General features: G+C 41.9%; 1 protein-coding gene across 3 annotated transcripts in view; it reads right to left on the bottom strand.

The window, feature by feature from the left end:
* Positions 1-23778, bottom strand: part of LOC308310456 (mediator of RNA polymerase II transcription subunit 13-like) — a 128350-nt gene that overhangs the window by 89836 nt on the left and 14736 nt on the right. For all 3 annotated transcript variants that reach the window (XM_080756799.1, XM_080756800.1, XM_080756801.1), the window contains exon 2: positions 13637-13874. In XM_080756799.1, coding sequence (XP_080612925.1) covers positions 13637-13874 — 238 coding nt within the window. The remainder of the gene's footprint in view (positions 1-13636; positions 13875-23778) is intronic.

The following is a 23778-nucleotide window of genomic DNA, read 5'->3' as shown; positions in this document are numbered from 1 at the left end:
GGGTAGGGCAGGGTAGGGCAGAAGGTAGTTAAACCCTGCCAGAGTAGGGCAGGGTAGGGCAGAAGGTAGTTAAACCCTGCCAGGGTAGGGCAGAAGGTAGTTAAACCCTGCCAGGGTAGGGCAGGGTAGGGCAGAAGGTAGTTAAACCCTGCCAGGGTAGGGCAGGGTAGGGCAGAAGGTAGTTAAACCCTGCCAGGGTAGGGCAGGGTAGGGCAGAAGGTAGTTAAACCCTGCCAGGGATTTTTCTGTATATTTAGGTAGTTTCATTTCCGCTTTACCGGCATGGAGACCGCCATTGTAAAGATTAGCTAATTAGCTCACGCTGTTTACCTTTCGCCAGGCGCAAAAAATCCTGGTGCTGGGGGTGACGGAAGCATTGCCTAGCAACCGGGCCAATGTTAAAAGGTGATTCTCGGCTAAACGGTTTCATATTTCGGGCAAAGCTTTACAGTGCGTTTTAACAGCGGGCGACAGCCAGACGAATTTTCCGGAAGTGCATTATTTGTCTATGGGACCCGTCGACTGCGATAGCAGGCGAACAGGCGATGGTCGAAAAGTGGGCGGAGCAACGTCGCCCGAAAAGATAAAAATAATTCAACTTTTCGGGCGATAACGGGCGATGTGTTCGGCCGATGGTCGCCCGCTGTTAAAACAGCGTACCTAAATATTGTTAGGTACGTACAAATATGTTCGTACTTAGCAGTAAAAGAAGGTCGACCAATTGGTAGAGCAATTACGTTAAGTTAAGTCACTATTCTCAGCCTGATTGAGTAATTTCTACTAATTTGGTTGAGGTGTTATGCAAAAACATATCTGCTAGATGCAGATAGCATGGTGGCTTCACACACCATGCTTTGTATTGCCACAGTTTCAAACGTAAGATGATTTATTTAGCTTATTATCATCTCAGAGATGTTACTGAACATGTAAAAAAATGTTGGTACAAGTAGTGCAAGTTTATTTTCTTCGTCGTAAAATGATTTATTCTGATCTGCATGTAAACAGAAAGAAATATCTATATAGGTGGCGCCTGCTGTAAGTTCTTTGTCGAGCTTGGGCGGCCAATCGTGGTCCTGGATTTTCTGTGGCACAGAGAATGCCTGCACTGAGAATCAGCCAATCAATAAACAGCCTGTCAGAGTGGACCAATAGCAGCCAGCTGCAGCCTCGCCAAAAGCCAATCACAACGAAGCCAGTTAGAGAAAAACGAGGGGGCTGCCCACCTCCCGCAGCAACAGAACAGAGAAGACAAATAAAAAGAAAGTTTGATTCACACTGTTAGATTGTTCTTTTGTCATTCTCTAGCATGTCATGATCTTGTGTGTGTTTTTAAACGTGACCCACACGACACGTCCAAGACAATCGGTTGAGTTGGCTGTTCAATGTTCATTGCAACGAGGAAGTCAATTTGTGATTAGTTTTAGGCTATTGTCTTTTTTTTGTCATTGCATCGCTTTGATTACGTTAATGGACTTATTAGTAGTCCATTTGAGAATGGCGAGGAAGCCTATAAGTCATAAGTCATGATCCATGTGTCATGTGGCTATATTTTATTAATTGTTTCCTAGTCAAGGGTTGCCTTTAGTCTTAAAGAAAGAGAATGTCACATTGCTTTACACAATATGATTACATTGCTTAATGATGGTTTCATAACAGCAGAGCAGTCTATGCAGCAGAGCTAAAGTTAATAAATTATAAAATTGCTGACTGATGACTGTTGAAAATCACCTGGGGAATAAATACAGCAAAGAACCCATGAATGGACACTGAACAGTAAAGTCAAGAGCAAGCTCTTCTGAAATGACAATAATGACTGTTATGTACACAGAAGTATATGATTTATAGTGTTACCAGCTGGCATTATATACTGTATAGCCTAAGCTACAAGACAAGTCAAGCATTATAGGCTATAATGTTTTGATCAACTCACATCAATAATACCGGGTGAAAGAAATAAGTCACATATTGTACAATAGCCTATGAAGTTAATATAGGTTATATTTAATGGTTTGCACTGCAATGACAATGATCTGAAAAATGAATGAAAATCTATGTTTGCCGTCGCGCCCGTTGTGGAGCACGCACAAATACATTTTGGTAGCCAAGACCACTGACACTTTACTAAGGCATATCTCGCTCATTTCTTAAGCGATTCTTAAAATCTGGTGTTGTCAGCCAAGACTGTATTGTCTTCCAATCTAATGATATAGTCACATTACGCACAGGTATGCACAGAGGCTGCTGTGTCTTCCTGTCCTGTCATTTTTACAAGGAGTGAGAGAGAGAGAGCATAGATTAGATTAGATATAGGCTATATTAAAAGCCTTTTATATATGTGATAGGTGATCTCACATAATGTGCGAGTCAGAGCTAACGTTACTCAATGATCATTTGCCGTCTAATTGATATCACAGCAATCAACTACATATGAATAACAAAACGTAGGCTATTGGACAATATTTAGTTGCTTGTCAGAAAGTGTGAGAGAAAAATTAGGTGCCTTTATCTCATGTCAATTTTAGCATCGTATAGGCCTACTCTTATACATATAGCATCTGTCATTCAGATACAATAACGTCAGGGTAGGCTACAGACTACAGGTTACAGCCAGGTTCAACCAAGTTGTGGCTCTAACTGGAGTCGATCCCGTTCTGCCCAGTTCAGACAATGCTCGTGGGTTTCTGTGATTGGCCAAGCGTTGATTTTCTGGTGTTCGGGACCTCGACAAATGAGCTATACCCTAAAAACTACACAATGCTTGAATGACTTGTTAAAATAGTGTAGTGTAGTCCATTGATTGTGTCTTACCATTCATAAAACAATTCATGTATTTGTATTTTCTGTATGAGTTTGTATTATGATCAGTTTTATTTCACTCATGTATTTATTTCATTTGCTGTCCATATGGGTATTATTAATGGCCATTATTATTGATTTTTTTCCCTATTTCATTCCACTGTGAAAAACTGAAAATCAATAAATACATTTAGAAAACTACAATAGCAAAATTGTACTCTGCTTTTCAGATATCGTCAGGTGGAAACCTTGTATTTCCAAAACATTTCCTTTTTGTCTCCACCAGGCCGAAAGCATGGGGAGAGAGTATGTTTTGCACTCCGTCCGTGTGTGTGTGTGTGTGTGTGTGTGTGTCCGTCCGTCCGTCCTTCCTTCCATCCATTACCAGCTAATCTCCGCCACCGTTGGCCCGATCCATGCCAAACTTTGCACACACACTCCCTGGATGCCAACGACGAACCTCTGCCCCAAATATTCTGCCTGTTATAGCGCCCATCTTCCATCCTGATTGGCTAATATTGGCTTCCAAAGCTCACATAATTGGTCTGCTTCGAACAAAATGCCACAAATCACAAACACAGTGTGCAATGTCCGTGAAATTATACACGCACATTTCCACTAGGCCAAGGACGACATGCCACAATTTCTTACCAAATCAGCCTCATGGTGGCGCTATAACAGGCCAATTCCTGTTTTTAGCTATAACTGCATCAATCTGTAGACAACTTATGTATGCATGCGCATAGAGGCCATGGAAAAACATTGTCCCTGCATCCCTCCACATCTGCCGGTTATAGCGCCACCATGAGGACGATTTCTGCTAAACACATTGCTAGTTAGTCGGACAGAATTCATCCAAATCTCACACAAATCGGTACACATGATCTCTGCAGTCATGTGATCAAGACGAGTCTGTTGGATTTCTCAGATTCTACACTGATTGGCTAACATTCCTTCCAAAGTTTTCAGGAGTGGCCCGTTTCGTTCAAAATGTCCTGCTCATCCAGAATTCTATATCCTCAGAGATGCTCTGAGTGATCTGGCTCTGCATTTCCTCCAATGAAGAAAATTGTTGCAAAAAACAAACAAAAAAACATGTTTATATTACTCCTAAACATTTTGCCAAACATCTCACACAGTCCTATCCTCCTGGTTTATTATTGTCTCCACCAGGCCGAAGGCATGGGGAGAGAGTATGTTTTGCACTCTATTCGTCTGTGTGTGTGTGTGTGTGTGTGTGTGTGTGTGTGTGTGTGTGTGTGTGTGTGTGTGTGTGTCCGTCCGTCCGTCCGTCCGTCAACAGCTAATCTCCGGCATCATTGGCCTGATCCATGCCAAACTTTGCACACACACTCTCTAGATGCCAACGAACCTCTGCCCCAAGTTTTCCAGAACGGCCTGTTATAGCGCCACCAGGAGGCCTATTACTCCTTCAGATTTTGTCCAAATCGTTACACAGTATCTTTATAGTCATGTGCTCAATACGGATCTGTCCGATATTTCATATTCCATCCTAATTGGCTAACATTGGCTTTCAAAGTTTGCAGGATTGGCCCGTTTTGAACAAAAAGCCTCAAATCATGAACGCAGCGTGCAATTTACGTGAAATCTTTCACACACTTTCCTACTAGGCTGAGGAATATATCCCACCCTTTTTACATTGGCCTGTTATAGCGTGGATAGGTGGATTTCTCCAAAACATATTTTTGGAACAAAATGCCTCAAATCATCCAAAGGCATAAGAACAAATGGTACCCTTTTCACATTGGCCTATTATAGCGCCACCAGGAGGCCACAACCTGACCTGCCCTGGTGCCTGTGTCCCGAAGGGCCCTTTTTTAAGTGGTGCAACCACTTCTACAACCAGCTCGCAATGTCCATGTACCTGTTTGTGTACGTGTGTACGTCAATGAGCACGAGTGGTGTGCGCATGCGTGCGCACACCACTCGTGCTACCACTGGTGTGCGCACGCACCCGTGTGTGGATGTTGTTGCTACATAATAATTAGCGTCAATGCTAGCGAGCTAAAATATAGCCATCCTTGCTCTAGAAAGCGCCAATGTTTCCATCTAGACCACCGGATTATCAGCAAAAACCTCCGAAAATCGCGCTAATGGACCAAACCATGGAGAGCTCCGTAGATTATGAGTTATTCAGCTTTTAGAGAGGGGAGTTGCGCCACTTGGTTCACACAGGTGTGATTTTTAGTTACACATGTTTTTGTGAAAACAGACGATCCACAAGCTCCACACAGCGATTATGAACTTCTTCTATTTTCTATTTAGACTTGATGAAGTAGGGCATTAATAAAAAAAGTTGAAATATGGAGATACAAGGTTTCTGCCCGACAGCAACGATAATATGCATGCCTCGTCTTGCAGTAGTCTTTGTGAACCAAATATTGATATACAGGCACAGGGGAGGTCAGTCAAGCCTACTCTGGCACTTTAGATGCCATCAAATGGACCATTTGATATCAATGAGAATGGGGTCAGTTACCATGACAACTATGGCAGGAAAGACACATCTCTATCCTATTTGGATATAGTAAGGGTGCATTGCAAGACAGTACTGTGGTCTAAGTTAAAATATATATTGCGTTAAAGTACTAGGATATCTGACTTTCCTATAATTCCCTTTCACATTACAGTCAACACTGTATGACTTCAAAACTGTCTGCATCAGAGATCAAACTCTTGCTCGCTCTATCTCGAGACACATGCTTCAAACATAGAAAGAGACACAGCTGGTATGGCTTAGATCTACTAAATATTTCATCAACTATAACAAAGATTAATCATTGCAATGAGTTTTTGAATTATTTCTGCAGGTCCCAAGAGTTGTCATCGCGTTCACGTTTTGCCACTATGTACAGTATACTGACAGTGAATAATATGCAGTGATCAGAATGCTGCTGCTATGTTACTGAATTAATCCATATTAATGAACAATCCATCATTAACTAGAAAAAGTGCCATTCGGGGCACAGGTCTCCACCAGGGCAGGTCAGGTTGTGGCCTCCTGGTGGTGCTATGATAGGACAGGTCTCCACCAGGGCAGGTCAGGTTGTGGCCTCCTGGTGGCGCTATAATAGGCCAATGTGAAAAGGGTGCCATTTGTTCTTATGCCTTTGGATGATTTGAGGCATTTTGTTCCAAAAAAATGTTTTGGAGAAATCCACCTATCCACGCTATAACAGGCCAATGTGAAAAGGGTGGGATATATTCCTCAGCCTAGTAGGAAAGTGTGTGAAAGATTTCATGTCAATTGCACACTGCGTTCATGATTTGAGGCTTTTTGTTAAAAGTGGGCCAGTCCTGGAAACTTTGAAAGCCAATGTTAGCCAATTAGGATGGAATATGAAATATCGGACAGATCTTGAGCACATGACTATAGAGATACTGTGTAACGATTTGCAGGATTTTTGGACAAAATCTGGAGGGGTAATAGCAAAAAATTGCTGGTAACGGATGGACGGACACACACGGACACACACACACACACACACACACACGGACGGAGTGCAAAACATACTCTCTCGCCATGCCTTCGGCCTGGTGGAGACAATAACATAATCAATGCTGTAACACTATTTACATTATTATTGTACTTGCAACTGCTGCATTGAAGAATCCCATAAAAGTTCTCTTTAACAATGAAAAACAATGGAAATTGTTCATTGTCTTTTGCATTCTTTAGTTTACATTTTAAAAGGTGGTGATGTTAACGCAAATCGTAACCAAACATTCAATCAGTACAGATCAAGTGGTTGGAAAGTAACATGCAATCTGTTGGCTTACAAATGAACATGAGATAATGAAATAATAACAAGCTGGCCAATAATAATTTCACATAAGTATTTGGGGGGGGGGCAAAGTCCACTGTTGCATCAGAAAAACGAAGCAAGCAGACCGCTAGAGTTACAGTATGTGTTACATAACTGTGCCCCCCATTCAACTTCAGGGCCCCTTAAGTCTGCACCAGTGGTATGCTTACCTCCATATTCAAAAATACTTTGAGTTACTGTAAATGCCTCAGCATTGATAACAAAGAACAACAATGGATCCAGTTGAAGCAGGGGCTTAAATTGCCTATTAAAACCCCATACACTATACGGTTCAATATCCATCATTAAAACCCCATACACTATACGGTTCAATATCCATCATTAAAACCCCATACACTACGGTTCAATATCCATCATTAAAACCCCATACACTACGGTTCAATATCCATCATTAAAACCCCATACACTACGGTTCAATATCCATCATTAAAACCCCATACACTACGGTTCAATATCCATCATTAAAACCCCATACACTACGGTTCAATATCCATCATTAAAACCCCATACACTATGGTTCAATATCCATCATTTCCATATCCATCAATCTGACTATCACAGATGAGGCTTACATAATTATTGTAGATGAAATACCAGTTAGTAGTACACACACGCTTTCATCAAAATCACCCACAAACGCACAAGCCAAGTCATCACGGAACTGACGCATTATGTAATCCAATGCAATAAAACTGCTTACTAACCAATAGAATTCCTTTGTTTACTTCCTGAATCTCGAGCCAATCAAAACATCCCCGGCTTTCCAAAAAATGTCCCCACCTCTTTTCCCTTGTGTTGTGGGAAGCTGTGCTATTCAATTCAATTCAATTCAAAGGGCTTTATTGGCATGAGAAAACATATGTTTACATTGCCAAAGCAGAAAGAACAATACAACAATTATACAGCAATACAATCAAAACAAAAATTATGTACTTTGAAGGTCAGAATCTTCAATAGATCAACTTCTATGTACCAAGATCACTCGATGCAGGTATAGTGCAGGGATATACACAATGATTAGTCTTTAGGGTGGTTGTGTTCCATTTGATATCCTATCACAGCAACTCACAAATCTTGCTGCTGTGTTTGCACATTGTTGTACTTCGCCCAGCAGATATGGGAGTTTTTTGTCATTGGTCATGTTTTCAAAATCTCCGTGTGTGGTGGTAATCTGTGGGAAGTATGTGTCTCTGATGTCTTGGTATTCATTCATTCATAAGATAAGAATACCATTAGGGACAGCAAGCCAAATGTTCTAGCCTCCAAAGGGTTTCAGCGAATTATACGATTTTCTCTTCACTTCATTATACTCCTATGCCATTATATTTAAAGGGCCATTTCAAGGGCCACATATTTACGAGGCACACACAAATAAAACACCTTACCTACTTTTATACTACTCCATTTATAGAAAACCAAAGACAAAGTCCAACTGAATACTGTTTTCCTGTTGTCCCCATCCATGTTATAGACTAGAGAAACCCCCACTCTTCCTTGTCACAAAGTTTGGACACCCCTGTTATAAGTCCCCCCCCCACCCCCACACGCCAATACAATGTCAGCATGTGCCTTTGTCCTCTCAAGTTCTATTCAGGTCCCTTCTCAACCTTTGGCTCCCCCATACCACCCCGCATCTTCACCAGCCAGCTGCACTCAACTCCCTGTGTGAGGAGGGGAGACGATGAACCAGTTGAACAGTTCAGGTTTGGGAACTTATCTTGTGTGTGTGTGTGTGTGTGTGTGTGTGTGTGTGTGTGTGTGTGTGTGTGTGTGTGTGTGTGTGTGTGTGTGTGTGTGTGTGTGTGTGTGTGTGTGTGGGTGCAAGTGTGGCATTGAGTTCCCAATAAATCATTCCAAACTAGCATCACCTCTGTAACTGTCACATACTCCTAAACCCTGCCATTTTATTTTCTCCCACGCTTTATCTGACAAGCTGAACACGCCTCCTCATCCTCAACACACACATTATGCAGAGGCGCATGTACACTATAGTGGACCTGGATCTATGGTGGTAGCCTGTGCAACATGAGAGAAAGGGAGAGTTTAATGGCCAAGTACATATCGTACTGGTAATTTGTTCTCTGCATTGAACTCATCCTAACAATTAGGAGCAGTGGTCAGCTATTGAGCAACGTTTGGGTTAATCGACATGATACAAAATAAGTAGTACGGTAACAATAATTCAAAATATGATATATTAAACGTAACACCTGCATCACTGCCACGGGGCAGTGAAAATGGGTCGTTACTTCACCTCACAAAATGTATAAACATACAGTATTCTCTTTGTTACACACTCATGCTAATGTGGAAGAGATGCCACTTCACTTTAATTAACACTATATGCTCTCTCACATCCATAGTTGTCAGGTCTTAATAGTAATTACTCCAGACAGAGCACATGGTAACAGCAGGTGTAATTGTGAGGTTTTGTAGGGGAAGTAAAGAAGCCATATTATCATAATTGTATGCAAAATGAGTGCTCGCATGCATCTGTTATCTTGTAAGATATCTCTTCTCTAGAGTCCACCCACACTGACAGAGGCAATATTTGTCACACAGGTCATGCTAAATTAATGGTGATAACAATGCCTGTCTAATAAGTGAAATTTACATAAATCAGATTTCATCTTGAGATTGTCCAGTCATTCCATTAATATTGTGGATCTAATAGTTAGCTGCAATCCTTTAGCTGCAATTCCCAAAATAATATTGAAAACGCTCCTATCCTGGTGGAGACCTGTGCCCGAGGAGCACTTTTTCTAGTTTAGACACACACACACACACGCACGCACGCACGCACGCACGCACGCACGCACGCACGCACGCACACATCTTTCTAAACTAAATTTGTTGTATGGAACATAGCCTCGAATTGCACCTTTCTTTTTTCCCCTCTTTTTTTTTGCGGCTTTCGCCTTTATTTTATATTTTGTATAGTGGTACAGACAGTAGGCTGACAGGAAATGGGGGAGAGAGATGGGGGAGTGACATGCAGTAAAGGCTGTCGGGATCGGGGGTCGAACCCACTGCACACTGCCAGACTCGGGCTGCCGGCCAAGGTGCCTGGACCGCTGATCCACGGCCCAGGCCCGAATTGCACCTTTCTAAACTAAATCTATGTATCTGTATATATGGAACATAAGCTTTACCTTTGCTACTACAGGGAAAACATGCACATGTACATATGTTACTCTTTTTTTACTCGTTTGCTTGTTCTTGCACTCATCGTGCAAAATACTTCCTCACTTTGTGTATATGCAGGGCCAGATTTACCATTGGGCTACGATGGGCTGCAGCCCGGGGACCCCTGACGGTTGTAGCCCCACAAAATAAATATTAATTGCAATCCAATTCAAGTGAGATTTGTTTTTAGTTATTGTATATTTAGTTGTATTATGGTTAAAACATTGAGAGCTTCTGCTCTGCTGTGTGCACTGCAGACAATCTAAATCCCACCAGGCACAGCGACGTCCGTCTGCCAGTCAGTCAGTCAGTCAGTCAGTCTCTCTCTCTCTCCAGAAATTAAACCAAAATACCCCTATTTTAGCACAGTTCCCATTTTTTGTGGTTTAAATCTAAATTCATGGACTCAGGTGTATGATATTTTCACCCTGTCAAACGCTTACGGGCAGGTAAATAGCAAATGCTGGAGGTGCATCACTATTTTAATTTTGCCGGTATTTCATCATTTTAATTATAACAAAAACTCAATGTTGCTATCTGATAGTAACTTGAAGCAGCGGCTACACTTTGTTTAAATTGTTGCGTCAAAAAGGGGTATGTTGGGAAATACACTCTGAGAGCGCTATAAACTTGCAGTTTGCAATTCTGAGAGTTGCAAGGCACACACTGACCAGTCCCAGGGAAAAGCCCTAGGAGAGGAGTAAGGCATTGTGAAATGTGCTTGTTTGGTACTCTCTCAAGATGTGTGCTACGTAGCTGAAGCAGCTTCTTGTTACTATCAGCTCATGCCAATCATGCTAAAGACAACATTGTGGCATGGCCATGGGTCAGAAAAACCAGGAACCAGGAACCAACTACAACCCACAAAATGTAAGCTGTTGGTTAAAATATAATAGATTTAGAAAGACTATACATTAGCACAGGATTTTAATTATAAAATACTGCATTTATAATTTCAATGTATATCTGATCAATATATCTGACCATTAATTTATGCATACAGCATGTGTCAGATACCAGCTCCAGCTGAGTCCTCCCACATCGATTAAAATGTTGCAATTTGGATCAGCTGCCTAGTCCACACATCACAGCTTTACTTCTTTCATATGTTCACTTCAACCTGCTGTGTATAGGAAAACAAATGTGAAATACCTACAAATGTGTATGTATGTTTTGCAGGTCTCTCTCTAATGTACACATCTGACATCTCTAATTAAGCAATTAAAAAAGCCAAGCATTGCTACAGTACATTCAATCAAGTATCAAGCTGCACTATTTGTGTTTACAACATACTGCAACTAAAAATCGTTAAATAGTTGATCCTACAGTAATAATTGAAAGTCAACCAACCACCCACATCCTGCTTGGCACAATGTCACACCATTAAGATGATGATAACTAACTGCAAGTTTTCTTTGTAAGCAGGTAGCCTACTGTGATGTTTTGTTGTGTTGATTAACTTTATTTGGAAAATATTAATGTAGTGCTACTCGGCTTGCCTTCTGGCCTGACAGCAATAGCAGCACTGTGCGTACAACTACATTCAGAATGTGCAAAGAAAAAGTAAATTTAAACTCTTTAATGAGTCATACAGCCCATGACAAGTTAGTTCATGGACAGCACTCCCCCCTGTTTACTTGACCCATGACCTGGCTCTGATGAGAACTAACAAGTCATGTCGAAGGCAGCTAGTTTAAAATAATTGTGAATAAAAAATTAAAATAACATAGCTCCATTGTGGATCTCGTACGTTATGTGCCCAGTATGGCTTTAGTCATCTCTCAGTAGCCTACACTCCATGTGTAGACCAATGTATCATGACATTATATTGGCCAAAAGGGGACCTGGTACCTGAAGCACCTAATAGACAAATTGCCACTTTGGTGAAGGCCTGCTCTACTGAGCACATTTTCTAGTTTTAGAATGGAGTTCAAAATGTCACTGTCAACTATTAACCTTTTAGGGTGCTGCAGCGTTTAGCCCCCAATTACATATCAGACCTGTTAACATACCCATATGAGCCACAACAGAGTCTGGGGTCCCCTGGCGCAGACTCTTTAGTTGTTCCAAGGACTCCGCTTATTACAAATTGGTGACCGAGCAATTGCTGTCAGGGCTCTGAGGCTTTGGAATAGCCTGCCAGTGAGCTCAGGAGAGCCAATTCACTATAATCTATTAAAGCACTGTTTATACACACCTGTACATGAGAGCTGTTTTTGTAACCGTTTATATATTTAATCATTTAGGCTGTCCCCCCCCCCCACCTCCATTATGACAGTAATATCTTTGTTTTACATATTTTATTATATATTATCATTTTATTTCCCACCTCTGGTCTTTTACGATATATGGTATAATTTGATTGGACTTTATATAGCCTCAGTGTACTTTTATATTCATTTCATTTTCTGAATATAATGCTTTAACCAGGCGCTTAACACAGCTTTACGAAGAGCATTTACACAGTCAAAGTAGTTCTTAAATATCGCCTGCTCCGTTTGAATTGACATTCAAGACATCTTTCATAGGTCAATGAAAAGTGAACGTGTTCACATTGCTTCATCCACCTATCGTATTATTCAATATTTCTCTCCTCTACTGTGATGGTCTGAAAATACGAGCAAAGCCACTGTATTATATTATTATTATATTAAGTCAATCCCTCTTGTGTTTCTAACACACGCTCGCTTGTCCAGGCATAGTCAATAAACTAGGGTTCTCTGCACATGTGCAGCAAGATAATGCAAATGTTTCTATAAATAGGGATAATACTGCTGACAGTGCCACTCTTTCAGGTGAGAAATCTCAGGGTAAGACAAACATACTCTAATACATAGATACACATACACAGACGAAGTTCACACATTCACACGTACTGAAGTACAAACGCTGAGCAAAACTGATGTGAGTGAATGGATGAATTAATGAATTAATTGGTGAGAACTGCAGCTTCACTGCAGTGATTGTCGTGAAGCAGTATATAAGAACTGATACACAACAGAGCCTCAGATACACACACCAATAGAAGATCAAAACAACACAATACTATACACAACCGAATGCAATTCACACTACATGAAACTAATCTATATCACTGAACTGTTCATATCTAAAATGCACAAGTTGCCGCTACATTGCATTATACAGAATATAACCCCCGCGTTAACGGTGTGTATCCAGTATACACACTGTACATCTTTGCGTGCCTGGCTGTGACGATGTCCTGTGCCAAAATGTGAGATCGAAAAGGTCACAACGCAACAAGCCTGTGTAGACCTGCTATTGTCAGGGCATGACACTGCCACGTAACTATGTTAGTTAGTTAGTATGTTAGTAGGATAGTTAGTTAGTTTGTTTTAATTTGTCTTCGGTATCAAACAACAGTAAAAACAAACAGCAACACACTTACACAATTATCTTCATGGCAAAAATGTAGGACAACAGTGGCAAATAACAAATCTAGCAAGACATGGTGTCATTTAGTGCCTTAATGGCATTAGGAATGGGAAGGTTTTAAAAAAGATCATGATGCTCAGGCAATACAAATATCAATGACAAATTAAAAAATTTACACTTCCAGAGTTAAATTAACACCATGCACTCCCCAGTCCTCAGTGAACTCGTTTAGATTAGATTACTCTGTTCTACACCAGGAAAACAGAAACTGCCATCCTTAATCTACTGTACTTAGTACTTAAATAATCATTATACAAAAACAAGTACATAAATGCTATCCTCAGACAATGCAGAATCCCATTCATAGCGCTCTCTCCCCCCCTCTCTCTCTCTCTCTCTCTCTCTCTCACCTTCCAGCTCATGATGAATGACATCAGAGAGATTGGGCTCCTCGCCCCACCAGAAGATCCAGAGCTCCTTGGCATCGGGCTTGACTTTGCGGCGCCACACACACAGCAGGTTGGCCTGAATGCAGCGCATGAAGCTACGCAGCACTGGGTCATCCTGGGCCGGTGCCGAGATCACCGGCCCATACTCCCCCCCACCGCGGAAGCTGTAGCATCGCCATTTAATGCCCGTCAACTCCGCCTGGAAGAGAGGAGAGGAGAGATGATTATGATAATCCAAATTATGCTCTGAGCCTTTACAATCTGCAGGATTGCCCAGAAAGTGATGGCTTAAAATTACATTACAGTTGTGAGTTTTCATTTTGTTTTCAAGTCATCCTTGTATAAAGAATTGATTGAGTTCAGTGATCCATTCAGTTCATATACTTGTTTAGTCATTAGTATGTAGAATTGGGTTCACAACACTGCAGGGTTTAAGTCACCTATATTATTTGTTTGGAAAATGTTTGACATGCCTTCCCACAGTGCTTCCTGGTTCTGACCAGTGGGAAAGGACCCGATTGAAGCATCAGGCTGCCTTTTATAATGCCTGACTGACTCCATTGAAGGGAGCATGCTTCGTCCAACCCTCCTGATCAGACAAACTATAGGTTTTGTATAGCCTACATATTAATTATTATGGATAAATATTATGTGTAATGTGTAACGCTGTAAATGTGATTGTGAAATGTAAGATTATTGTCTCTGGACATGGGAATAGACTGGTAATTGTGGAATCAATTAAAGTTGGTACGGTCCAGTGGGAGGGGCCTAGTTTGTTTTTGCATAAAAGGAATACGACTTACAGTATTTTGCTCTTTGAGTGTTTTTGGAGTACTTTGAGAGTGTGCGTTTTTGGCACTTTTCACTTAAGGACGAAGTAAGTCAGTTGGAAAATCTAATTTGACATTCGACCAGGGGAGGCCTTCTGTACCTTTTACTCTTTGGAAACTATACTGCAAAAAGGGTTTTCGCCACTGTTTTTGGACAGAGCTAAGAGCATAGAGTGAGTTTCCAAACAGAGATAAGGATCAATGGTGTTAACAATGTGTGGATGTGTGTGATCAATAGTGTGCGATGTTGTAGAGTGTGTCAACATAACTGAAAACAAACTGAGGGGAACCAAAAGGGTGCTGTCATCTGAGAGAGAGGGAGAGAGAGAGGGTTAGAATGGCCATCAGCCCATATCGCCCACTAGCACATAGGGGTTTATTTTGGTCCGTGGATCACTGGTGCTCCGTGGAAGTACTGCATCCCTGACCATTCACTAATGTAGGATTTGTTGATTTTTTTAAAAATGTCTTTCTACTAGTTGAGAAACAGTGAAATGAATGACTTGGTGACCTATGATGACCGTCCATTTACTGACAATTGCGAGGTCAAGAAATTCAACAGAACAAGGGAGTTAGAATCTTAATAGGGGGAAGTGCACCGGATCTGGTTGGGTCATTATTATTAGAAAAGCATTAGTAGTTAATGGACCATTGGTTGAGAAACAGTGGGATGTATACACATGGGATGCATTGCATAGCAAGTGTTACTAAAGCACTAATCTTATCCCATATCCCCACCCAACACAACAGTGGTCCCCAGGTTGATTCTAAGTCAGGGTGGTGGTGATCCCTCGTTCACAATCAGTTGAAAACCCCTGCACTAGCACCATGGGAGCACACAACTGGACCTGATCTTTAATTATGAAGCCAAGGGCACGGTCGGTAGTGCTGTTGCCTCACAGCTAAAGTCCTGGGTTCGATTCCCGCTGGGGAAGCTGTGGGCACTGGGAGTTCTCTCCCCCACGTCATCAGTGCCCATACCCGAGGCGGAGTTGGCGAAAGGGCCCTTCTGTGTGGAGTTTGCATGTTCTCCCCTGGTGTTTTGTCAGAGGAAGTGTAGCGCCCAGGATTGCATTAGATAATTGACACTGGGTGAAAAAATGGGTTGGAAAATCATGGGATAAAACATTTAAAAATAATAATAATTATGAAACCGAATTAACTCAAGGTACTCGCCACCAGATTGGAGGAGGTAGCGAGAGCATATGCCACAGAGATAAGTGAAGAGACTGGAGGAGGTAGCGAGAGCATATGCCACAGAGATAAGTGAAGAGGAAAGCCAGATCCTGGTCAACACAACCATCTAACAATAACCAACATCACAATGAACGAGCAAACACTGGAGGAAGTAAAGAGGATTTCATCTCTGGTCCTTTGTGAGGGAGGATGGCAGCTCTGGCATAGCAACATCAGCCATGACAAGACTAGCCAGAGTATCTCGTTCATTGAAGGTTAGACTCTACTAGACACTTGTACTGTCTCCACCCTACTATATCGCTCTGAGAACTAGACACTCACAGACACTGACCGCAGGATACAGTCCTTTGAAAACAAGTGCTACAGAAGGATGCTACATATATCATATAAAGAACACCGGACAAATTAAATAGTTAGACCACCCGTGCTGGAGAACAGGAGCCTCTACTTGCAACAGTAAAACGTAGCAAACTAGGCCTACATCCCTGTAGTGTACAGCATCCTACAGGGGACAGTAGAGGGAAAGCGAAGAAGGGGCAGGCAGAGAAAGTCCTGGATGGACAACATCAAGGCATGGACGGACTGAGTGCAGCATCCAAATCCTGCTTCGCACAGCAGAAGATCGACAGTGCTGGAGTCACATTGGGAGCACAAGCCAGGTGCTCTCAATGCACCTTAATTGAATCCCTTGCTTTAGCCTAGTTTAAGGGGCCTGTGACACAGACAGAGAAGAATACACAGAACACAACACAGGCTCTTTAGGCCAGGTCAAAGGTGCTGTGACAATTATTAGGCCTACTCCAATTATAGAAATCAAATGTATGATATTCCACATGAAAAGGCACAGACGTGTATACTTGCTAGTCACTACTTTTCTGTTAAAATTCACTAATATGAAATGATAGAGGCATAGATAGGCATAGAATGCATAGACCCATAACTTGATTTCATCCTTGTTATCAGTTACCTCTTTAGCATGACAATGATGCACCCAACAGTATTTGCGGTGTGCTTGTGTTTCACATGAAACGGAGCTATACACAATGCTAATTCAATCAATAACTGCACAGAGGTTGTTCAATTATGTTATCCTTTCACCAGCTTCCTGTTTACATGGCTAGGAAATGTGTGTGAATGGAAAGTGATCACATTTACCGTCCAACTCTCCACCATGCAGTTATAACCCTATTAAAAGCTACAATCCGTAAGTTTAATGTCCTCTACCGACGGAGAGACATAACTGCAACTGTAACACCCGGTATTCAAACCTGACTGGTCTCCCACACGAGAAACCAAAAATCTATCTCTCACCCAAGAGGGAATCCCTGCTTGGCCAGGAGAAATTGAACTGTACTGTACTACGACAACAGGGTCTAGATTCTCAAAGAGTATAGGAAGACCACCTCCAACCACTGCAGATGTGCTAGAGTTTAACACATCGTATTAACATACACTATATCATACAGACAGATTGGCTAAAATAACATTTCATTCACTCAGTTAAGTCCAGGATTTCAGCTTTAAATGCTGCTTTCACTGGCTTCTGCTATGGTAGAGAGAGACAGAAACAAATAGTGGAAGCCAGACATAAAAGATGACCATGAGTAAAATATAGGGACTAAACTAAAGAGAGAGATGGGACAGAAATATAGACACGGCTACCCATAGTGAGAGAGAGAGAGAGAGAGAGAGAGAGAGAGAGACAGAGAGATGTAGAAGAGAGAAATAAGGAAGAGAAACGATGTCAGGGTCAATGGCTGGAGCCCAGCCCAGCAACTGACATCTTCTCCATTTCATCTAATGGAATGAAAGGCGTTTATGTTGCCTATCAGGGTCTATGGAGCTGCTGTGTGGGAGTGGGGGTGGGCTTTGGAGACACATTGCCACCATACAACCTTGTCAAACAGGACATTTGTTCAATCTATCGATGGGCGAGTAAATAGGGCAATGCTCTCTTCCACCAACGCAGGAGGAATATAAACAGATACGAATTCACACCAAGGACAAGCAGATAGATTTCCCAGACAACCTGCCATCTGGTTGAACAGAATATTTAAGTCATGTACAGTTAAAGTTCATTTCTATCAATAGCCTGTCAACAAGTAAGAGGAGCAGTTGCTAATGGTCTAATGTAATGAAATATGGACAATTATGGCAAAACAGCAGGCCATATACTTTGCATGTACTGTATGATTTCCTGTGTGCCTGTGGGTGTTGCATAGACAACATGGAAAGGATATAGTTGTGTGTACCATATATCATATTCTGCAGTTTGTGTGATTCAGTCAGTTAGGTGGTTGCTTAGATTCTCACTTTAAATTTTGAATAATCGTATGATTATTACTATACAAATGGTTCTCCTCCCATGGATTTACCATAGGAGAGAGAGAGAGAGAAAGCGAGGGAAAGAGTTCTTTGTATATTCATTCAGTGATGCCGTAAGGCCCTAGGACAGAGAGGCAGATTATTTTGCATACGAAAAACAGACAATAAAGATTTAAAATGAGCACACACTTCTCTCTGACCTCTTGCAAACCTACTCCAAAATCACCGTTATTCTTTTTCATGTCTTTTATGTGTGAAAAACATTCTGACCAATAAAACATTGCATCAGACTTTGTGTGGAAGGGCCTCGAGGAGGAGCACAGCAGCACCCAAAAGTCCTGTTGAATATGATTATGATTTGGCAGGCCGAAGGGAGAGACCTCTCTTGGAGTGCCACACTCCCATGTTCACCCAGCTGTGAGGGCCATACTTGGCACTCTGGACTTGGCCCCATGCCACAGTACACCAACTTGGAGATAATAATACTGTCTGTCCCATTGGAGCCGGGTGGAAAAACAAGGTTAGGTGTGGCCATCAGGGGCACCTTGTAGAAAAATAGATGTGTCTTTGTGGTGAAGAAGTGGAAGTTCCGTGGGCTTGATGACGAGGGAATGTGCTTCGCTGTGTGTGTGTGTGTGTGTGTGTGTGTGTGTGTGCGCGCGTGCGCCAGTGGGTCCTGTCCAAGCAGGACCCAAACTCCTGCCAACATGTGACCATGCGCCTGAGTGGGAGGCTGTAGCCTTCTGCAGCTGCTACACATTAAAATCCCGGCATTCATTTAACTCCAAAGAGTGTACAAATGGAACCAAATCCATGAAATTGGAGTTAAATTACACTAAGGATTTTACTGCATAGTGTGTGTCTGTGTGTCTGCAAGCGTATGCTCTGTGCTCCATGAGCTGTAGCATGTGTGCATGTGTGAGTAGTAGAGTACGTAGACATTATGCATAAAATGTAGTGAACGCATGCGCATACACAATGCAGCACCGTATAGTGCAAGTCCATGTATGTGTGATTACGTACGTACTGTACTTGTGCCGTTGGAACGGACCCAGAGAAAATGCACTCTGTAATTACAAGCGCATCCCTCCTGTAATGATAGTGTGCGTAATGGGAGATATAAACATCGGCACATCGATAAGCCCGGCTCTAAAATTAGCCATGACGAGGTCAAGGATGCTATTTCTCCCAAAGCAAAGGGGAAGACATCTGTTTGTTCTGCCCAGTCACTCCGTGTCAATGTCACAACCGCCACCAAGGGTTTCTTCTGTTGCTGAATCAGCAGCGCATAGGAGGAGAGAGACGTTTTTCCCCCATACAGGCACATTTTCTTGTACTTGTATATTACAAAGGAAAGGGAGGCACAGGGGACCCCCGGGGACCAGAAACATTTCTGGGGGGGAATTGCTTTTACAGCTTCACCCAGCTGATGGCCGCTCAGATGGCTCTCACAAGGGAGAGCTGTTGCGGATAAGAGTCTTTCTGATGCACACTTCGACATGTAGACCGGGCCGAGCCGAGGGTCAAACCGACAACCTTCTGATTCCCAAGCGGCATCTCTACCCACTCAGCCACCTCCACCATGTAAATATAATATACTGTATGTTATATTATTAAACAGTTCTGGTTAAGTCATTTGATTGGAAAAGGGGCATTTCATCAGTGCTTATACTGTAATAACGACAGAATTTTCTACTGTTAGCTAGTACATACCCTGCACATTAGCCTATATGTTGCTTAGCAACATTTTTGTTGAAAGAGTCCTGAAGGAATTACATTTGTTGGCAGAGCTGAATAAATTAAAAAGTAATGAACAAAACTGTCTCAAAAAGCAATGGAACATGGTGTTTGTATGGCTAAAGCTTGGATTATACTTTGTCATACGATGGTGCCATGTGCCGTAGCAGATCTTCTATTGTAGATCTGCTATTTTTGTAGTATAAAATAAGCATAAGGTTACACTTCCTCCACAGCCCTTCTAAGAAAGGTGGCCTTCTGTTTGTTGACTAGTCTCAAGTTACCATATCACCTACCATACCAACAATACAGATCCAATGTTCAGGATACAACTGTTACACACTAGCATTTGGTACAATTTAGGCATTTAGCCGTCTATGTTTTTATCGAGAGCGACTTACAATTGAGAGATCAGAGTAAGCAGTAAGCATGAAAACACAACAAACAACAAGGTAAATAATAACATAAGTAGAGTGCAAAGAGAACAATGAATGCTTCAAAGAAACTAGATTAATAGGTAATAAACCTGATCAAAAGTAGCATTTCATCTATATATCTAAATATAATGTTCTTAACATCTGTGTCAAGAAAAAAATAATCTAAACTAGAAAAAGTGCTCCTCTGGGCACAGGTCTCCACCAGGATAGGAGCGTTTTTGTGGCATTCCCTCCTCAGCCTAGTGGGAATATGCGTGCATTGCAGCAAAACGGGCAAATCCTGAAAACGTATAGAATATGACAAATCAAACATAGCACTACCATAACAAAGATATTGATATTGATATTAAAATTTCCATGTGGCATTTTTTCCTTGGCCTAGTGGGAATGTGCATGAAAGATTTCCCTCGAATCCCTCTGCGTTCATAATTTGAGGCATTTTGTTCAAAACGGACCAATCTTGCAAACTTTGGAAGGCAATCTTAGCCAATGGGGATATGGGGAAGCGGACAGGTCCGTGTTGATCACATGACTATAGAGATGGTGTAGGCCTATACCGATTTGCGTGATGTTTGGATAAAATACGTGTGTGTGTGTGTGTGTGTGTGTGTGTGTGTGTGCAAACACAGCACATTCATGTGCATATGTACTCGGGTGCATCCTTGTGAGTATGTACTGTATGTATTATGTAAATTGTCGTGTTTTGTGGCGAGTGCTTGCGGTTGGTGACGAGCAACATGGAATGGGGGAGAGAGGGGAGCTGATTAAAATCTATCCGTATTATGCAGCATGTCGGTAGGTAATAATGACAGCTACGTTCACGTAATATTTCATCAGCTGTAGATAGTGGAGGAATCATTACGGTTGGCAATAGGCTGCCTCTCTCAAACACCTGCACCTCCAACCACGTCAAAGAAAAATGTTTTGGTTTGTTTCATCGTCAATAAAGCCAGCAGCGCTTTCTCTGCCAGGTCCCTAAATGGAAAGATTGCCTGGGTTCAATTTCGGAACAACTATACCGGCTGCCGTTATGTCAAATCAGGGCTGTGAGTGACCCTCCTCACACCTCTATCATCTCTGTTTTCTGCTTCAATCTCCTCTCATCTCCTACTCAGTGGCATGGCTGCATATCGTATCATACACGCAGTGATAGGCAGTAGCCACAAGTCTCTCTCTCTCTCTCTCTCTAGACAGGCAAAGTTAGCAATTTATTTAAGCAGGAAAGAAAAAATGGATGGAGGGCAGGTGTGACTGTTTAGTAGTTTCTAAGAATTTAGTTAAAGCAAGAGTATTGTTTGAGTATACATTTTATGAAAGTGAAAGTCTATGAAGTTGTGCTTTTTTTCTGTAAATGATCTGGGAGTCACTTTTGTAGATGACTTGCTGTGAAGAAAAGGGAAAAAGGCAATGTGGCCTATTGTAGTTTGTAACTGATGATTTTAAAGAATGTAAACAACTTAAGGAATAAAAGAGTTGTAAAAACTCTCTCTCTCTTTCTCTCTCTAAATTGAGACCAGACAGAGGCTAACCGTTTCCATAGGATTTTCTTTCCGTCTAGCGTACAGACGTCAAAGATCTGTGCTTGTTGAATACCTCTAAAAGGGGCTCTATTCAGGAGATGACAAGCATAATGAGGGGGAATGAGAAGTCTTTTCAAAACAGATTCCTGATATTTTGTAAATTTGTTCTCGATTAAGAATGAGCTGAAAGAATGACCTTGGAAACACTGACATGCTCACCAAAAGGTCAGCCTAGATTTTTAACTTTTTGCGCGCGCGCGCGCACACACACACACACACACACACACACACACACACACACACAACTTTCTTCAATGCTAATACTTTGCTAAAGTCTTGTATAGACTGTTCATAATGTACTGTAGGGGCAAGTACTAAAGTCTGGGAGGAAAACACACATGACTCATGTTTTACCTTTGAGGTCAACTCACCACAGGGGGAAAAAGACAAGAATCTGGAGAAGGAAAAATAAATGTAACATCAATTCCAGCATCCCAAGACCAAATGGATTGTTTGTGTTATAACTCTGTCGACTGTCTTTCCATGTGCGCTCACACACACACACACACACACACACACACACACACACACACACACACACACACACACACACACACACACACACACACACACACACACTCTTTACAACAGGCCTGGACAGAGAGAGGGCATGCATTGACACGGTCATGCATGACAACAAATTAGGAGACATGACTATGCTAGCAACTAGCGAAAGTTCATTTATGCACAGAACTGACAGCTGGAACAGCCATAAATAAGACCCTGATTCTTGCCTTGTCTTTATACACATTCCGCAACAGGGAAGTGACACTTACAATTGACATTGTCAATATGCCTATGAGGCCGCACTAACACAATCAGTGCATTATGTGTGTCTTTAGTGGTTATCTAACAATCTAACAGTTAAAGGGTCTGCTTGACTCATTCCATTAAGGATACACACAACTAACATGGGGTTCAAACAAGTTTTGAGGGGCACTAGATAAATGGTGCATTTATATAGCACCTTTATCCAAGGCAGCTTTGCATGTTTGTGCATTACATTCGCATGCACGCACGCACGCACGCACGCACACACACACACACACACACACACACACACACACACACACACACACACACACACACACACACACACACACACACACACACACACACACACACACACACACACACACACACACACACACACACACACACACACACACACACACACACACACACACACACACACACACACATGATTACAGTGTTGGGCATCGTTACTTTCTAAAGTAACGTCGTTAGGTTACTGAATTACTGCCCATGAAAAGAATCCCTTACCGTTACAGATTACCTTCTGAGAAAAGTAACAAGTTAGATTATTTTCCGTTACCAGACAATTAAAACCCATTTTTTTATGCTTGCGCAAGTTGGTTACATTGTATTAGCCCTACTGCCTACCGTCAATGCGCCGCACGGCCCGGTTAAAAACGAAAATGATACACATGCATGAACTGACCATAGACAATATCCCCTTTACAACTCTCTTTATTAACGAATATAAGTCGCCACAATCACCAGCATATACACGTAGGACTGGACAGAAAGAGCTATAGTGCAGAGAGTACAGACAATACCAGACTAGGCTGTTGCGCTGCGCTCTGATGCCCTCTCCACGCCGCGCACCGTGGCCCATGAACAACAATAACAACTCCACGTGGACCCACGACGACCCACTTATGAATTAGATAGTTTATAAGAAATGGCACGGCGGCCATCCTTGCAGGCAGTGACAGTAACATAATGAGAATCCTGTAGGCTGTGTAACCTGTTCATTTTGGGGGGCATCATCAACAACAGCCTGTTGATGAATGATGAATGATACTATGAAACTTAACAATTAATTTACTAGTACTCACCTAATGACGCCGCCACGGAGGATATACCATGTTTAACGTAATTCCGAAGTGTTTAGCCTACATTGTTTAAGTCATATACGCATGCAGTTTTTATGAACTTTGGCTAAAAGCGTGTTGTTTTTATTATTCCACTAC

This window comes from Protomyctophum bolini (genome assembly GCF_963924005.1).
Source record: "Protomyctophum bolini genome assembly, chromosome: 22".
NCBI classification, from domain to species: domain Eukaryota; kingdom Metazoa; phylum Chordata; class Actinopteri; order Myctophiformes; family Myctophidae; genus Protomyctophum; species Protomyctophum bolini.
The sequence above is the reverse complement of the archived record's forward strand: the minus strand, read 5'-3'. Positions and strand labels throughout refer to the sequence as shown.